General features: G+C 47.7%; 1 protein-coding gene across 1 annotated transcript in view; it reads right to left on the reverse strand.

Moving 5' to 3' along the window:
• Positions 1-19,261, reverse strand: part of GPA33 (glycoprotein A33) — a 107,833-nt gene that overhangs the window by 21,321 nt on the left and 67,251 nt on the right. The window contains exon 3 of the mRNA XM_069202742.1: positions 360-573. Within this exon, the coding sequence (XP_069058843.1) occupies positions 360-573 (214 nt within the window). The remainder of the gene's footprint in view (positions 1-359; positions 574-19,261) is intronic.

The following is a 19,261-nucleotide window of genomic DNA, read 5'->3' on the forward strand; positions in this document are numbered from 1 at the left end:
GTGGATGTAAAGAGGTCATTATATGGGCAAAACCGTATTCTGATTTAAAAACCTGGGCATGTCTGATGTGTTCCATAGCTTCCTTGTAGTGTGTAATTTACATAAACTAAAAGATGTATTTTCGTCCTAAGATCCCATCTTCACATAAGAAAGCATCCATATGACCTGGTGCACTGTGTGTTGATGATTTGTTCTTACTCACCACTTACCTCCTACAAGTACATCTGTTTTCAAGGACGACCCCGTGTATCCATCCTCCTCTCGGTTTTGTAGTTCTCCCTATGCACCGCTTAAGTGGATGCTCCTATGTTAGGAAAGGACATCTTTTTGGTCATAGGAAGAAACTGATAAACTCTTACCTAGTACAAGAAGGTCAACCTTGTCGAGTTTAGTGCCTGAGGTGTCCTTGGGAATTTGCGCCTCACACTGGTAAGTGCCGTTATCCGCCATGTTCACCTGGCTGATGGTAATGGAGAGGTCACCGTCATCTGGTTTGCCACTAAACTGCACCCTACCAGTGTATCGTTCCCCGACACTGATATCTTGACCATAGAAATACACAAGCACTTCCGCCTGAAAACAGCAAAGAACCAAAATAAAAATATAGACAACCATAGTACCAACATACAATCCAATCAATGATGCAGACTCAGGACCATCACAAGAAAATATGTCTACAGAGAATCCAAAGAGATGAAGGCCATTCCCTCCATGATGCCCCTGGCCTGTAGCATATGCTAAAGGAATGTTCAAAACAGATGACCTCCAAAATGCCTAACACCTTTCATTTTTTAAGAATCTTAACTCAAAACACTAAGGCCCATATTTATGGGAAGGTGGCACACAATGGGCTGCCCAGTGCCAATGTAGGCACCCTTGCACCATGGTGCTAGAGTGCCTCAGTTGCATGCAGGATTGCTTTTGTGCAAGAAGTAGCACCTTCTTGTTCAAAAACAACCCCTAGAGGCACATACATCTATCTGTGGGTGCGGCGAATGCAGCACACATAGAAATACGAAGTAACGCGGGGATATAAAACTATTTCTCCTCTTTACGCCTCTCCTGGGGGGGGGGGGGGGGGTATCTTTTTAGTGCATTCCCAAGTTTACCAAGTTTAGTAAATCTGGAAATGTGTTGAAAACCATGGGAGTTTCATGGCAACACCCACGCAACAGCCATGGAACGCCTCCCTTGCGCAAGGTAATGCGATGCAGTGATTTGTGCTGCATTACTCCATATTTTTGGAGCCAATCAAAGCCAAGCAAAGTGGCTTTGTGTGGCTTCAAAAATATGACTTAGAGGCTTGCATCACGCAAGTACCAAAATGCAAACCTCTTGTAAATATGCCCGAGTGTGTATGTATGTGGCATTACTACAGTACATCCCTAGCCAACAGCACCACTCAGATTGGGTATTTGGAGACACGGAAAATGCAATGGAAACAAGAGGGGTTACAGTGAGAAATATCTTTTGCTTCCCACTGTTGCTATGTTATAGCAGTGATTGATTTAGAATCCAGTATTCACGCTATGGTTCTTTATGAGCACCATACATAACATCGGGGTGGGTGGGGTGAGCAGGAACACCAAAGACCACTGCACCCAATGTCCCAGCTCTGCCCATTAATTCAGATCAGAAACCATCAGAAAACAAAAAGGCAAATAGAAGTCAATGTCCACACTTCCATTCTCCGATTGATGGAAATAATATCAATATTTCACAGTAGATGTTAATTAAGTTTTAAAAAACAGTTCCGAAGCTGTGAGTATCTATGAAAGTAATTTCTTCTAGTAACTTATACATATATTCGGACTCTAAAAAGGCGTGTCATTGTGTGTAGCTTTGAGCATCTCCAAGGATGAAGCGCCAGTCCTTGCATTAGATGGGACTGCAGGAACCCATCTAGCCCAGAGGTCTATCCCAATGACTGGTTTATTGGAGGGTAATGTGCTTGGACAGTGCCTTCTTAAGGAATTTTGTGGGATCTGGGCAAGAAATATTAGGAGTGGAGGTGGTAAAAAAAGCTTTCAATTTTTTTTTACCCAAGATCTGGGCCCAGGATGCAAAACGATACTGATTTTTATGTAAAAGGTTGAGCTGGAGAATGACACAATTGAGATAGAGAAACAGTTGTCTCTCAAAGGGTCCCCTTGGAACGTGGGGGCCCTGGGCAAGTGCCCACTTTGCCAAACACTTAAAATGGCTCTATGTTTTGGCACACACATCCCCTCTTGTCTTTGGAAATAATGATCAAACCAATCATCAAACTAAACTCAAAATGTTGAGGAGAACCAATTGAATATCTTCTTATTACTGAAAAGTCTTCAAAACCAACCTAGAAGACTTCAAACTTTCTTATGGCCCAGCCCGTTGTTTGCACACACATAAGACAGCCAAATTAAAAAAAAAAAAAAATCTTCTCTCTTCACAGCCAGCAGTACTTGGAAACAAAGACTCTTTCTTTCCAGCATCACCAGCCTCTATTTACAGGATGCCAATGTTACTGAAGTTCTGGCTGACGCACGGTTTGTGACAAAGGTCTCAACTTCTGTTCAGGGCAGATTGAGGGGTGCTCCTTTCAGCACCACAAGACACTGAGGTCACTTCAAAGTTGGCACCAGGTATAACTATTGGACCCTCAGACCCAAACTCTTCACTACACCTCTGGAGTTGTGAAAGACTCAGCAGAACTGCTGTGCGCTGGTTAGCAGTGGGAAAGTGTGCAGAGTCCAAAAGAAAGAAAAATATAAGTCAGCAAAGCCAGAGAGGAGGATGGAAGGCACAAAGTTGGGGGAAAATCACACCAAGGTTGTCTGGTCCAGCAAGAGTTATTGAAAGTAAGAAGTGATAGAGAAAGTACCCTCTCCAGGCCTGCACACCATTCATCGAGATTAATTGCAGTATTTTCATCAATCTCTTTTCGGGTGGTTAAGCAGGTTTAACCAACTGGTTTGTTTATGGGAAAACTAGACGGTCCCTTGTTGTCTCTGCCACAGGACTGAAGCTGCTCCTTAAAATGAGGTCTAAGAAGATTGGGACAGGCCAGGAGTTGTCTGTCCCCATTCAGAGGAGACTTGGCTTAATAGATCCAACTGGCCTGTCCCTTTTGAATAGTGACAAGGCTAATCTGCACAAGGCTGGACCCAATCTCTAATGGCATAGAGAAGCTAAAAGTGATGGACTGGAATGTGCCTGAATAGTTACTAGTGGTCCAGGTTAAAGCATTTCTACCTATCTCTTTTTTGGTGTTTCTGTTTTAATACTCCCAGCCTCCTATTATAAGCCTTCAAGTGGGTCCTCCATCTTGGGCCATGCACTCAACCCAATCAGCATCAATGCATTCCACGCTCTCCCGGTAAAACTATGACATGACCAGCCACCATCATTCACGTCCACGCTACAATCTCAGAACCATCTTACATCACCAGACTCTGGCTTCCTCTCAAGAACAGCAGCGCTACCCTTGCCGCCCCACTGCCTCACTCTCTGCCAGCTCCCATAAGTATTTGTTATACTGTTTGCGAGCACACACACAAAGAGACACAGTTTACTCATTATCAGTCTCTGTGCACTGAAACCCAACTCAGTGCAGTGTTCCACCAAAGCATACTTTCGATGCAGCAAATGTCCCCCCCACTATCCATCACTTATACCATTTCTGCAGTAACAGCCTCAGCCCCTCCGATCATCACATGCCGTCACCAGACTGCACACAATCATCAACCTCCCCCCATGAGCCTGCTTTCCTCTGTGTCCATTACTCCCTCACCACCTCCCTAATGCTCCACGACAGACATCTGCGAATGGAACAAATTGCCATTTTTTGAAAAAAAAGGCAAGCTCCATAGATAATGTAATGTATTAAACGATTAGTATTTTCTATTATTTTTCTTTTATTGCTCTTTTTCAGCAATGATCCTTGGAAAAACAGTTTATGGTCATCCCTGTGGGGCTATTAAAAAGGAACCAACTTTATTTTTATTGGCAATTGCAAACCATGCACAGTGGTTCTCATTTGCAGATGTATCACCCATTGCAGGCACACTGGTTAGCATCTTATCCCTGGACGTGCTTGTCCTTGCAGGATCCTGCAGCCCCAGCCTCCCCGAAGGAGCAGTGGTTTAACTGTGGGAGGAGGCTGCAGTATCTTGTGTGGGTGAATTAAGCAGGGGTGGAGCTTTGTCAGTACCACTGGTGGTGGGGGGGGGGCTTCATATTTCCCAACAATCACACTAGTTAAAATACATTATGTGAGAAGCAGCGCAGGTGGGGGCGCTAAGGGGTAGTGGGGGGGGAGAACAGAGTGGGTTGCGACAGGCACTTTAACTCAATATTTCGTAAAATAAAAATTTTAAGACATTTACAACAAAGGAATGGGGCACACAGCTCACCTCACTGTAGGTTCGGGACCGTACCGTTGAATGACACACACTTAGACCAGGTGTACTTGCTGGCACACACGAGACTGCGTCACCGCAGCTCACTCTTTATTATATATACTCGTGCTCAGTGCCCCTCCCGGACACGCAGAGCACGTTGTACAAACAAGGAGAGCCCGCATGGCTCTCCGCTTACTTTCTACATCCCCCCCATGTTTTACTCCACATGGAGACGGATTAACTGACAACTTAAACAAATAACTTAACATTACCCTCCAGGCCCTCCTGCCGTAAGGAAGAAAACTGAAAGAAAACAAACTAAACAACGAAACCCAAACAGTGCATTCTGTGACAACCAATGCCCCATCTTCTCACACTCTCCTCTTTAGACGCCCGGAGACCTCACACTGTCCCCATCAGTCTCCAACAGTGCTCCGTCATCAAAAGATGATGATGATATGCAGTTTATGACTAGCCAACTTAACAGACAAAGGGGGTGATTCCTAGCTTGGCGGGAGCCGCCCGCCAAGCGGGAACTGCCAGAAGACCGTACCGCGGTCAAAAGACCGCGGCGGTCATTCTGGGTTTCCCACTGGGCTGGCGGGCGACCGCCAAAAGGCCGCCCGCCAGCCCAGTGGGAAACACCCTTCCACGAGGAAGCCAGCTCCGAATGGAGCCGGCGGAGTGGAAGGGGTGCGACGGGTGCAGTTGCACTCGTCGCGAATTTCAGTGTCTGCATAGTGCCCCTGCCATTGGCATGGGCACTGCAGGGGCCCCCAGGGGCCCCACGACACCCCTCACCGCCATCCTGTTCCTGGCGGTCGAAACCGCCAGGAACAGGATGGCGGTGAGGGGGTCGGAATCCCCCATGGCGGCGCAGCTTCCTGCTCCGCCATGGGGGATTCCTCAGGGCAGCGGAAAACCGGCGGGACACCGCCGGTTTTCCCTTTCTGACCGCGGCCATACCGCCGCGGTCAGAATGCCCTTAGGAGCACCGCCAGCCTGTTGGCGGTGCTCCCGCGGTCCCCTACCCTGGTGGTCTCGGACCGCCAGGGTAGGAATGACCCCCAAAGTCTTTTAGCTGACTACTGGGTGTAGGATTAGGGCGTAAGTCATACCTCGCACTGCTAGTGCGCACATTTCCAGGCCCAGGAACACAGCCAGGCTGAGTTTGTTCAGTCGCAGCTGGTCCAGATGCACTTTCCATCTCTCCAGATGTCATAGAGGGACCACCATTGGTATCATCCATTTCGTACTCTTCTTCATCAGCCAAATCTCTCAGGCCAGCCCTCCGAAAGTGTGACACATTTCGGGTCACTCTCGGTCTTCCTCTGGACGCTGTTATCATCGACCCTTTTACTTCAATGACCTCCCATACCTCAGGCTCAAACGGTGTCTTAAACTTCCCTCCTCCTCGCCGACATCTTACCACTACTCAATCTCCTTCTTGAAACCCTCGATACTTGGCTCTTCGTTTTATACTGGCTTTCTGATTAGTAATTGCTCGTCGTCGTTGAGTGGCCTTGACATCCAGTGCAGGCGGTTTCCACTTAGTACCGGCTGGAATGCAGTCATGCGGAGACACCTTGAACATTAGAGCAGAGGGAGCACACCCAGTGGGTGCTATGGGTGTTTGACGATAAGCATTCAAGAACTGATACAAACACTGTTCACTGTCTTCCTTTTGCTCAACGCCAATTCTGAGGGCCCTATTCAAAGTTCGCATAAACCTTTCAACGTCTCCATTTGCTTGAGGCCAGTAGGGCGTTACCTTACGATGATGAATTGCCAACCCATCAAGATACGCGCGAAACTCTTGCCCCTGGAATGGAGGCCCATTGTCCGTTCTAATTTCGTCGGGCAGGCCAAACAATGCAAACGTCTTTTGCAGAACTGGTTTTACATTTTCAAACGCCGTAGATGATACCAACTCGACCACAGGGAATTTTGTACATGAATCGATCAGGACAGCCGTCAATCTTCCATCCGGAAAACTTCCAAAGTCCATGCTCACCTTTGTCCACGGTTTCGAAATGGCCGGTTCGTTTGCCACTGGGCAACTCGGAGGTTCCATCGATGTGATAATACAGGAGTGACACTTCCCCACCATATCGTCAACTTGCTTGTCCATACCAGGGAACCACACTTTGGCGCGTAGCCTTGCTTTAGTTTTACCAGCACCTTGATGTCCTTGATGAGCCAACTCAACTACTCGAGACCAGAGACACTGCGGAAGCACAATTCTTCTTTCTCTTAGAACCAACCCATCATTATCTGTAGACAGTTCATCACGTACCTTCCATATACTTTGCATAGCCAACTTATGATCTGGGCACGACACATTGGTCTTTTCTAGAAAATACTTCCATTTCTTGTGAGTCAACGCCTCCTTGACGTGACTCAACACCACATCGTCCTGAGTAGCACTGACAATGTCAGCTATAAGAAGAGCATTGGGACATGCCGATTGTACGACCATGCTGACGAAGACCTCAGTACTTTCTTCATCTTGTTCTTGGTGTGCATCAAATATCTTCGGAGAAGGGTGACGAGACAGTCTGCAGGATTACTCGCCCCAGACCGATAAACGACCGTGAATCGATAAGGCTGAAGCAGAACGGTCTATCGTTCAATTCTCGGGGGTGCAAGACGTGGGCTGCCCACAAACAATGAAACTAATGGCTTGTGATCAGTGACCACTTGAAACTCATGCCCATACAAGTAGAGATGAAAATGGCGGCACGCCCATCGAATGGCTAGCGCTTCGCGCTCAATCTGCGCGTACCTAGTTTCTACCGCTGACAAAGCCCTACTGGCATAGGCAACAGGGATCCACTCTTGATGTCTCTGTTCTTGCAATAGAACGGCACCTAGCCCAACGGGGCTCGCATCCACCACCACTTCCGTTCTCCTACGGGGGTTGAAATAAGCCATAGTCGACCTGTCTAGCAATGCAGCCTTAATGTCCACAAACGCCTTGTGGGCCTCCTGAGTCGAGTCCCAGCGATGATGCCCTTTCGTGAGCTGTCGAAGAGGTTCAGACATGGTGGCAAGTTGTGGTAGGAACCTTCCACAATACGTGGCCATTCCTAGAAAACTACGAACTTCCGTGGGACTTTGTGGAACGGGGGCTTGACGGATTGCTTCAGCTTTCCGTGGGTCGACCTGCAGGCCATCTTTCGAAAAGATATAACCAAAAAAATCTACAGATGTTTGATAAAACGCACACTTCTTTTTGTGCAGCGTCAACCCTGCATCAGCTAACCTTTGCAGCGTCGCTCTCAGATGGCGATGATGCTCCTCTCGCGTCCTGGAGTGTATCAAGATGTCATCACTTAAATTGATTACTCCCGGTAATCCAGACAATGTCTCTCTGATTGCATTCTGAAATACTTCGGCCGCCGAGGATACCCCAAAACTTAGCCTCTTATATCTTCTTAGCCCCACATGTGTCGAGAAGGTGGTAATATTCCTACTTCCAGGGTCTAGTTCCAACTGATGATACCCCGCATTAAGATCCAGTTTTGAGAACCACTGTGCCCCATTCAAGTCCGCAACAATGTCATCCATTGTGGGCGTTATGTGTCTCTCTCTTTTAATGGCCTTGTTCGGCAACTGCATATCAACACAGAGACAAATCACTGCCGGTTGTTTAGGCTTTGGCGCGATCACCAACGGTGACACCCAAGGTGTAGGCCCGTCTACCTTTTCAATGACTCCTTGGTCTTCCAGCAGCTGCAATTCTTTCTCAACAACAGGGCGCAAATGGAACTGCACTCGACGATGTCTTAGCGCCACCAGAACCACACTGTGGTCTATGTGCAGTTTGATGCGCTTTCCTTTCAGCCGTCCCAACCCCTCGAAGAGCTGCGGGAACTCATTGAGAAGCTGTTCCACCTGAGTGTCATGGACTTGACGTGCGAAGAACACCAATTCTAACTCTTCTGCTGTGTGACATCCTAGTAGAGTGCCACGATCCCCAGCCACCACATAAAACTTTGCCTCTGTTGACTTATCCCCACTATTCACAGCTACCTCCACTGTTCCTTTGAGAGGAAGGGGGTCTCGTCCTCCATAGTTATATATTTTTGTAGTCGTTGGAGTAAGCATCGGGCAGGTATTAATTTCTGGAAAAGAGTTTCATCCATAACATTAACAGACGCCCCTGTGTCAATGAGTACGGATACAAGCATGCCATTGACATGAACACCGCTCATAGGAGGCGGTCTCTTCTTTAGTTGTCTCCCTCCCGTGAAAGAAATTACAAAAATGTCCTCTTCTTCATCTTCATCGAAAACCGGGCCACTCACCATGACGTGGTCCCTTACTTCTTCCGTGCTTTTGGACACAGCTCTAACATTAGCATATTTTCCTTACTGTTCCCCTTGCTTATTCCTTCTGGATCTGCACACTTTAGCAAAATGGTTTGCCTTGCCACAGCGGTTGCACGACTGTCCTTTCGCCAGGCACCCCATGTTCGCACGGTGCTCATAGCCACAGCTTCCACAAACCCTATCACTGGGTTTGGTTGGGTTCGGCTTGCGCGATCCTCCCTGGCGTGTCTGGACAGCATCTACCTGTTCCTCCTTGACCTGGACAGCACGAGACGACGACGCTGCAGCTAACGACTGACCCCTTACAGCTGCCATTGCGTCTGCTCGTACCGCAGACAGTTCATGGGATCGTGCAAGAATCAAAATTTCGTTGAGGGACATACCCTGCTGTCGAAGAATAAGCTTTCTTAAGGCATTGGACCGGCAACCTTGGATGATCTGCGCTCGGATCTCTCCTTGCTGGTTGAGTCCTGTGCACGAGCTCACCAGCTTTCTCAACCTGGCGTAAAACATATCCATCGATTCGACTTCCGTCTGTTGCGCCTGTCTCAATTTGAAGCGTTCATAATCAGAATTAAGTTGAGGATCAAAGTGTCTATTTAAAAGCAGTTACCGCAGCATCAAAGTCAGACTTGTCTCCTGTATCAGGGAGGGAATCAAACAGCTCCTGCAGCTCATCTCCTCCCATCAACAGCATTACAGACCTACGTACGGCCCCATCCATTTCTCTAGTTGCGCAAAAGTAGTTTTCTAGGCGATTTATCCATAAGCGCCATCTGGGCAGCAGTGGCCGGGTCGATCAGCTGGCTAAATGGTGGTAATGACATGATTGAGGAGTGAATACTATTATTCAGCTGTGCTGGGAGTTGGGGATTCCCTGGTGGTTGTGGTGGCGGACCGGCATTGTCCTGGGGTGGGGCACTCATGCTTACTCTCTCACGCTCCACTGATCCACAGAAGTTAAAGTTTTATCTTTATTATTATTTTTTCCTTATTTGAAACAGTCTTTGTATTAAATACTCGCTCACCCACACCTATTTGTGCTTATTATTCATCACTGAAAGAGAGAAAGAGAAAAAAACAATGTCTTCTTTTTTTTTTTATTTACTTGTTTGCAGGCCTCTGCCTGCCAGTTGTGCCTCCGATTTTCACAGGCACTTGTTATATTTATTTTCCTTTTGTGTTATGAGGCGGTATCTCGCCTTCCCTACGTTCCCTTATGTTCGTTTCCCCCAGCTCTAGGGGAAACACTCGTCCTGCTGCTCTCCCGCAGCGACCGAACACTGTGGGGCGGAGCGCCCGACCAGGAAAGCACCAGCGTCACTGCTGCTCCCCCGGCAACAGGACGCTCGAAGCCGGCGCACTCAATGGAGCGTGTCGCTCCAAGTGGTTCGCACTTCGGGGCAGGGTCTCCCGGCACCAGGATGCACCCGATAGGAGCGCTCAACGGAGCGTTTCGCTCCACGTGCTTTTTTTTTTCTTTCCTTCTGGGGCGGGGCGGGGTGTGGCTCACCGTATCTGGCCTCCCCGGGCAGGGGCCAAGCCGCACACTCTCCGGCACCACACCAGGCGGTCGGTTTCCACCGAACTACGACCGCCGATCGCCTTCGTCGAAGTTGTGCCGCGGTTTCCCCTTCACAGGCAGCCGACTCCGCACCACGTTTGGTACGTTTATTCTTTCTTTTTTTTCTTTTGTCACTCACTCAATGTTTTACTCTTTGGATGCATGGGATATCAACATCCCGCTCGTCGCCATTGTAGGTTCGGGACCATACCGTTGAATGACACACACTTAGATCAGGTGTACTTGCTGGCACACACGAGACTGCGTCACCGCAGCTCACTCTTTATTATATACTCGTGCTCCGTGCCCCTCCCGGACACGCAGAGCACGTTGTACAAACAAGGAGAGCCCGCATGGCTCTCCGCTTACTTTCTACACTCACCAGACTTAAAGCACCTGCACATACATCCCCTGATCCATGTACTCTGTGGGAAATAGTAACACCACAAACACCCCCACTGAAGCTACAACCCTGGAATTAAGTAGTGATGCGAGAGTATGAGGAACAGTGGGCTTTCGGAAATCTGTTCTGATGGAATTTGTTGCACTTGACTCATTTTTCAGAATTGCTATAGACAACTTTAGCGATCTATCAAAGACCTACTGCCACCACCAGGACCCCATCCAACCACTACACACACCACACAAACATACATGCATACATACAGAGAAGGGCTTTCAGACAAATCTGGGTTAGGTGGGCTACTTTCAAGCAGTGGTTGGATGGGCTGTCCATCACATTTTGTATCCACCCATGGCACAGCGTGAGAGTTTCCGTTTGCCAGCATTAATATGTAATGGTGTGGCGACCCGTCCAAAAAATAGCAGTTCTTGTTGGTCCGCATCAAGGAGTGTGTATGGCTCTGTACTCCGCATGTACTGCTGCCTTTAGCGAAAGTGCATAAGAAAGCAAGTGAGCTCTTAATTGCTCCTGCAGGTCACAGCATTTTATAGTCCATGCATCAGTGAAGGGTACAGCGCCTGTGAAGCCGTTCGATACATTAAGCCGCTTTCCTCGGCCTCCAAGGCGACCAGGGGTGCTCAGTGGCCTACTGCAGTATGATGGGGCCCCCTGCAGAATGTGGTGATGGACCCCGGCCTTTCACAGTTCGCACAGCTAATCACTGGTCTTGGGCTCAATGGGGTGTCCCCTGAACGGCTTGATCCCCTTACACTGGAGGGGTCTACTCCGTAAAGCAGAGTGGCTTACCCGAGTGTTTACTTCTAATTTCATGCCTTTGCACACATTTTGCAAGGCATGCAGTGGCATGGCTTAGAGGGTGAGGGCCCCCTCCAAAACAAGAAATCCTGCACCCGCCACCCACCCACACCCTCCACATGGAGGGGGCTGAGGGGGCTGCTGGGGCCTCCGTTACGCCTCTAGGGCGGCAGAAATATTACATATTAAATGAGCACAACTCTCTTGGGCTCTTTTCGTATGTAATATCCCAGCAGCTAGGGGTCGGACTGTGTTCTAGAACCCTCCGGGAGCACTAGAACCCTCCGGGAGCACTAGAACCCTCCGGGAGCACTAGAACCCTCCGGGAGCACTAGAACCCTCCGGGAGCACTAGAACAACTGGTCTTGCAGTTCAATCCCTCAGCACAAAGATTGCCTGCAGTGACCACAGGGCATGCAGTCTCCTCATACCTTGAAAAGAGCGACACAGTGTGCCTTTATTCACAACTGTCCCGGCTTGCAAACATGGCCAATTGTTTAGTTATCTGAGGTGTGGGGGCTCAGCTATATTCCCTGTCCTAGACAACCTCTGCAGCAGCCCACGTGCTTGTCTCGTGAGCAAGGCTCATTTAGCCATCCTCTGGGGTGTGCTCGGCCATATTTCCTGTCCCAGTCCAGCTCTGGCGCAAGGCTCGTGGGTCTGCGTAAGATGCCTAGTGCACCACCCAGATCATTAAACCAGACCTACCAACTCACACAATATGAGCTCCCCTCACACGGTCACCCAGGGAGGAACCGATATCACATGGTGAGAGGAGAAAACAGCTGAACATTGCTGCAAAACAGTGGCTTTTCGGCTTTTTATAGGCTCTGACCAGCAGATGTCACTTAAGGGGTGTGAAAACACCCCAGGACATTCAGGTTTCAACTGCACAACTATTGTGAAATCTACTGTAATTAATATATATTAGAATTGCCTTACTTCCCACCCTTACTGCTTATTTGTTTGGCTGCTTGCTACTTTACTTGTCATTTGTTTCTATTGGTTGTAGTGTTCTATTTCCTGTTGTTCCTTGTGTGTTTCTCTTAGGCAAAGTACTTCTTTTCAACCGCTTTGATGGGTGGATTAGGTTAGACCTACACAGCAAAACTGCACGCAATTAAATCATGCTTGTCGACAGCAACTTTTTGTTTGTTCACTAATTTATTTATTTAATTGCACCCTCTTGTTGGTCTAACACGTTTTAAATGTAATCTCGTCCTGCCAGCATGCATTTATTTATACTGTGCTTATTTAACTTTTCAGCATGTATTCTTAGACAAGTGTATGTCTTGGCAGCCCCCCTTCACCCCCATCTATCCGGCCCCATCCGCGAGCTCTTTTCTTCTCCCCTTGCCTTTTCTGGCATTCTCACCCGTTCTTTTCCTTTCTCTACTCTTCCCTTCCATTTTTCTCTTCCTGTATCCTTCTCATTCCTTACTTTTCTCGCTGCCTTTTGCATCTAGGGTGACCACCCGTCTGTAAATTTCACGGACTGTCCGTAATTTCGCCCTGCCGTCCGTTGTCCGTGATGAAAGTCTTCACGGACAGCATTTTTCCGTAATTTTAGCCTTTCACCTAAAGGACAACTGAGGCAGGGCGAAATTACGGGCAAATCAGTCTCCCCAGCTGGACTGGAAAGCAGGGAGTCTCCTGTGCTCTGAGGGAGGGGCAGACAGATAAGAATCAGACCTTCTTGCCAGGGGGTCTCCTTCCCTAAAGACATGCAAATGTGCCCAACTGGTAAATCTGCAAATACAAAGGGGCTTGAAAACCTCCATTGACTTTACTAAAAGGAGTCCCTTGAAGTTTTCTGGTGGCAAAGATATTTCTTTTAGAGAGGTATTGTAATGGTGTTCCAAAGTGAGCTGTGGGGTGTGTGGTTTTAATGGAGTGTTATAACATTTTTTAGTACTAGGTATAAACTGTATATTATTCAAATCTGTATTTGAAAAGCACTTTTTTTTTATTTAACCGAAATGTATTTGCGCATTTTGTAGCAGCCTTTATTATGATGTAATTGTATTTTTCACAGTTCTTTCAGGTACCTCGGTACCTCATAGTACTAACAAACATTGGCAAAGCCAACAGGTTTCATCTACGAAAGAGTTATTGGCCTTGCTAATGTGTTTTAGCCATTAGCAATGTTGTACACCAGAGTAGCTGCTGGTCAGCATGGCTTAAAGTTAGTGGCATAGTTGTGTGGAGTGGAGTAGAGTGGCATAGGAGCAGTGGTGTAGAGCCCCGTGGTGCAAAGTACAGTGCAGTGGGGTACAGTGCAGTTGTTTAGAGTGCGTTAGCATAGAGTGCAGTGGTTTAGAGTGCAGTGGCATGGAGTGGCGTGGGACAGAGTAGAGTGGCATAGAGTGCAGTGGAGTAGAGTGGCATACAATGGAGTAGCAGAGAGAGCAGTAGTGTAGAGTGGTGCAGTGGCATAGATTGCAGAGTAGACTGGCGTTGCAGGGAGTGCAGTGGCGTAGTGAAGAGTGGTGCAGAGTAGAGCAAAGTGCTGTAGAATGGAGTGATGTAGAGTGGCATAGAGTGCAGTGGCATAGAATGCAGTAGTACATTGGTGTATAGTACAGTGGTGGAGAGTGGAACGCTGCAGAGTAGAGTGTCAGTGCAGTGATGTAGAGTGGCACAGAGAGCAGTGGCGTAGAGTACAGAAGTACAGAGTAGAGGGCAGTGGCGTACAGTGCAGTTGTTTAGAGTGCATTGGCGCAGAGTGCAGTGGCATACAATAGAGTAGCAGAGAGTGCAGTAATGCAGAGTGGTGCAGTGTCAGAGTGCAGAGTAGACTCAGGTGGCATAGAGTGCAGTGGTGCAGAGTGGAGTATTGTAGAGTGGTGTAGAGTAGAGTATAGTATAGTGCCTAGAGTGCAGAGTTGCAGAGTAGAGTGTCAGTGCAGTGGTGTACAGGTTCTAGCAAGGCAAGAGAAAGCTGTGAGTGATAACCCTGAATGGTGATCCGTAGAATGGTCAGTAGGAAACAATGAGCAGTGCATTAAGCCTTTCTTAAAAGTCTTTACTGGTAAACCCCATCTCATGCAGGGAGGTGGGCAGAAAACCAGCCACCCATTGGACCTGTGCAGCTGAATAATAGCATCCTAAGTCCAGCAGACCTAATCCACCCACAGTCACAGTTAGCTTCAGAGTGGAAAGAGGTCCTGATGGCGCCGCAGTGACCAAATCAGATGTGTAGCATGTCTGAAGAAGGAATGAAGGACGAGCAGAGGAAGGTTTGCAAAATAATACTATAATTGGGGTAGCACACCATCTTCACTAGTGCCACATGGCCTCTACAGAAAGCAGAAGAGAAGACCAAAAAGCAAACTGGGCTTGGAGGGACTGTTCGCTCTGCCGAGATTTTCTTCCTGGAAATCAGTGTAAGAATGGTAGATATTATTCATTAGGTATCAAAAGGTAACTGGTTCCCAGTTCAATCTGAGATCTAAATGTATATAAAGGCAAAAACAGTGCCATGTGTCAAAGAAACACTAATTAAAATTTAAAATTTGTAAATTGTGTTTGTGCAATTTACATCCCAAATATTTTGAAGATTCTATGTGTACTTGACACTTAGGGATAACCCAGATCTCTAGTTTGGCTTTTGCTCAATTTCAAAACCATATAAAGACATGGACAAGGCGGGCAATTGCCTTGCACAACCTTGCAAGGGGTCTGGCCCCTGCTCACCCTTCAAAAGCATTAACAGTGGACCATTGCACCAGAAGAGTTTGCCAAGGTGGATGGGTGCTGCTTGTTCAACCACTTGACAGTGCCCATTCTGTTTCGCTCCTGTGTGCAGAGACAACTCCCCAGGTTCCCAATACCGTCCGATAGTCCTGGTGGACACATCTTGTCTGATTTTAGGAATTGTCCCACCTTGTACTTCTCTTCCTTATTTACCCAGTTCTTGGCAACAACCCTTTGAATTACTTGCCGTGGATCTCCCATTTGCTCTCGATTTCATCCTCCTCTTTTATTATCTTTGATTGGTAGTCCGGGCTCCCATTTCTGAGATAAATGTAGAGTCCCGGACATACACTCTAGTGCTGTGAGACCACAGACAAGTTATGGGTACATCACATCCTGACATTAGGTGTGAGACTGTCGCCCACACCATCTGCCCTGCATCGTTAAGTTGAAAGTCCATGGGCGGTTGGGGTAAGCCAGATGTTTTTGTTCAATTTGTTTAAACTAGCATAAGGTTAATTACCTTAATGTTTCCCAAACTGTTTGCCAGGGGTTTTAAAATGTTCAGAAACATAATCAAAATGTTGCTGTTACTTTCTCTTCAGGAAAGATCGGGTAGATTTGGGTAGGGGTGATGGCCTTGCCGCAGTACTGAAGGGCATTAATTTACTACTGAACAAGGACGTAATACGATACCTGAATGTAGCATACCAGGAGGCAATCACAAAAAGACCACAGTGAATAAATAGTGCTATGTTAAAAAAGAGTAAATAAATGCACTGACAACATAGTGAGGCATGGCCTCTCTTGCGTGTGTCTGTAAAACTGACGTTTGTTCTTGAATTTTTGTCCTGAATTTTGACCCTTTGTCCTGAATTTTTTACAGTCCTGTCCAGAATTTGCCTCAATACCAGGTGGTCACCCTATTTGCATCCCTGATGATTCTCTCCTCCCACCGCCTTTTAGTCATACTCGATTTTCTCGAGTGCGCTCTCTGTGTCTTCACCTGCCCCCTCCAGGGTCACGCTGCCCCCTCCAGAGCACCACCATCCCCGGTAGTCCTTGCCCCCGCCCCTCCTGCACAGTCTGATGCCCTGTCCTCGCGTGTCCACTAATGCTTATCAGCCTTATGAACACAAGGCTGCTGGATTCACATGATCACAATACACATAAAATGTCAGAGCAGTAATTTTCTGAATTAATTGCACTGGAAGCTGGAGTCTAGCTGACCCCTTGGTAAATGCAGGCTGACTTGTGACGGTAATCTGAGAACTATGATCCACAGTAAACATGGAAATGTTCATATGCAAATACAGTAAAGTGCAGTAAAGTGGCTACTAACAGGGGAGGGTGTGGTCCAACAGCCAGAGTTGCTTACTTTGGAGCTGGGGAATGGGTTTCGGTCTCAAGGTCGGTTCCTTTTAACTTCCATAAAAGAAAACAATGCTGGGGCATTATGGTGATGGACTCGCCTGCCGCAGGGTTCCCTCCGGCGCTGGTGCACTTCTCAGACCAGTCAGTATGAATGATCACTGCTTCTTTGATGTGGCTGCACATGCCACCTCCTTTCCAATCAGAATCACAGCAGGGTGGACCAAATACCTGGCGCCGCTTGGGTCAATTTCCTCGGTCCCCTTCTCAGCAGATCTTTTTCAAACCCTCAGTCCATAGCATTTGCGAATTCTTCTTGGTCCTTGGCTAAATATTTCACAGTGAGCTTGGCGTTCCTGTAATTGCCGTGCAGTTTGGAGTGAAAAAATACTGTCGTTTTGGCATTTCTCTTCTCAGGGTGACCATAAATCTTTCCAACCCTCATTCCTCACCTGAAAACACACCCTATTTAACAAACAAAAAAAAAAACCTCCACTCGAGGCCTTTAGGCTAAAACTATGTATGCTACCGCTGTTATTGTGCTAAAACTATTCAAAGTTTAGGTCACTTAAAAAATATTCTGGAGGTCAATGCTTTTGGTTTGGAATGAGCAAACTCATATTTTCTTTACCTTTGAGAATAAACAATATACAGTTTGAAGTACTATTGTCTCTGCAGTATTTGCCTTCATTAAAAAGCATTGGCAAAGCCAATAGGTTTCACCTCTCCAAAATCTATTGATTTTGTCAGTGTTTTTCAAAGAGATCTTGCACAACTGGCTGTTGTACAACATGGCTTAAAGTTTAAAAAAAGAAATAAAAAAAAATGCTAAAAGAGGCAGCCAGCTTTTTTTTAATTTACTTTAAGCCATGCTGCACTACAGTTCGCTCTGTTATGTAACATGTCTTAGAAAACATTGACAAAACCAGTAGACTTTGCAGAGTCAAAACCTACTTGATTTGCCAATGCCTTTTTTTTTTATTTTTTTTTTAGGTTCGAGCTTGCTTGCTAGTGCATGAGTCTCACTTGAGAGACTGTTGTGTTCCGTAAAGAGCTTGGAACCTGTCTGTTGCTCACCATTTGTTGGTTTGTGCGACACTTCTTTACAGCCTCGTAATTCGTCAATCCACACTTGGCATTATTTCCGTTTCTCTGTGTGGAGCAGGGATCAAGCACTAATCGAGGCAACCTAATTAGTGCCCATCTGTTGCTCCTTACTTGATTGAGGTACTATTTGTTTTTTTGTTTTTAACTTCAAATCAATCAACATTTATAAAGCGCAGCTTATCACCCATGGGTCTCAAGGCGCTAGCAGGGGGGCGCTGTTAGTCGAAGAGCCAGGTCTTGAGGTCCTTCTTGAACTGAGCCAGAGATGGGGATTGCCGGAGGTGGAGTGGCATCGTGTTCCAGGTCTGCGCTGTGACGCAGGTGAGGGATCTTCCTCCAGCCGTGTTCTTCCAGATCCTGGAGATGGTAGAGAGGGCCAGTTGTGCTGAGGTGGAGTTGCCTGGAGGGAGTGTAGAAGAAGAGGCAGTGGTTGAGGTAGGCAGGTCTGACGTTGTGGAGGGCCTTGTATGATTGGCTCAGGAGTTTGAAGGTGATGCATTTGTTGACGGGGAGCCAGTGTAGGTGTCTCAGGTGGGCAGAGATGTGGCTGTAGTGGGAGATGTCCAGGATCAGTCTCGCCGTGGCGCTCTGTATTGTCTGGAGGATTGTTTGGAGTTTTCTGTTGATTCCGGCATAGAGTGCTTTGCCGTAGTCGAGTTTACTGCTGACGAGTGCCTGGGTGACTGTTCTCCTTGAGTTGGTGGGGATCCATTTGAAGATCTGCGAGAGCAGGCGAAGGGTGTGAAAACATGTTGAGGAGACAGCAGTTACTTGGTGGGCCATAGACAGTGATGGGCCGAGAATGATGCGGAGGTTGTGGGCGTGGTCTGTCGGGGGTGGGGCAGTTCTTAGGCTACTGGGCCACCAGGAGTCGTCACAGGCGGAAGTGGCAAACCCCAGGATTAGGATCTCGGTCTTGTCCAAATTGAGCTTTGGGCGACTGCCTTCATTCCCTGAAAGTTCTTTTTGGCTGTTGATGGTTTATCGGTGAGTGGGAGAATGAGCTGTGTGTGGTCGGCGTATGAGACGATGTTAAGCCTGTGGTGTCTGACAAACTTGGTGAGACAGGTCATGTAGATGTTGGAAGGAGCCCTGGTTTCAGTCTGCTTCGAGGTGAAAGGTGGGAGCCTGACTCTGCGTTTGGCTGGTGAGGAAGGAGTGGATCCACTCCAGACCTTTGTGGCACTGTGTAGTCTGGTGCACAGGGTGGTGTGTGAGACGGTGTCGGAGGTGGCAGAAAGGTTGAGGATGAGGGCATCTGTCTCGCCGTGGTCCAGAAAGGTGCGGATGTCATCTGTGGCTGCGAGAAGTGCTGTGGTTGCTCCTTAATCTGGATTGGGAGGAGTCGAGGATGTGGTTGGCGTCGCTGAACTTGGTGAGCTACGCGTTGATCGTTTTTTCGATTACCTTGGCTGGAAAATGGAGCAGTGAGATAGGTCTGCAGTTCAGTTCCGTTGGGTCTGTGGAAGGATTCTTCAGGAGGGGCTTTATCTCCGCCAGTTTCCAGGCGTTTGGGAAGGTGGTTGTTAGACCTGACAGCCTTAGGGTGGTGATTCCCCAACTTTTTGCCTGCCTCCCTTCACTTGTTTGA

This window comes from Pleurodeles waltl, chromosome 8 (genome assembly GCF_031143425.1).
Source record: "Pleurodeles waltl isolate 20211129_DDA chromosome 8, aPleWal1.hap1.20221129, whole genome shotgun sequence".
Classification (NCBI taxonomy): Eukaryota; Metazoa; Chordata; class Amphibia; order Caudata; family Salamandridae; genus Pleurodeles; species Pleurodeles waltl.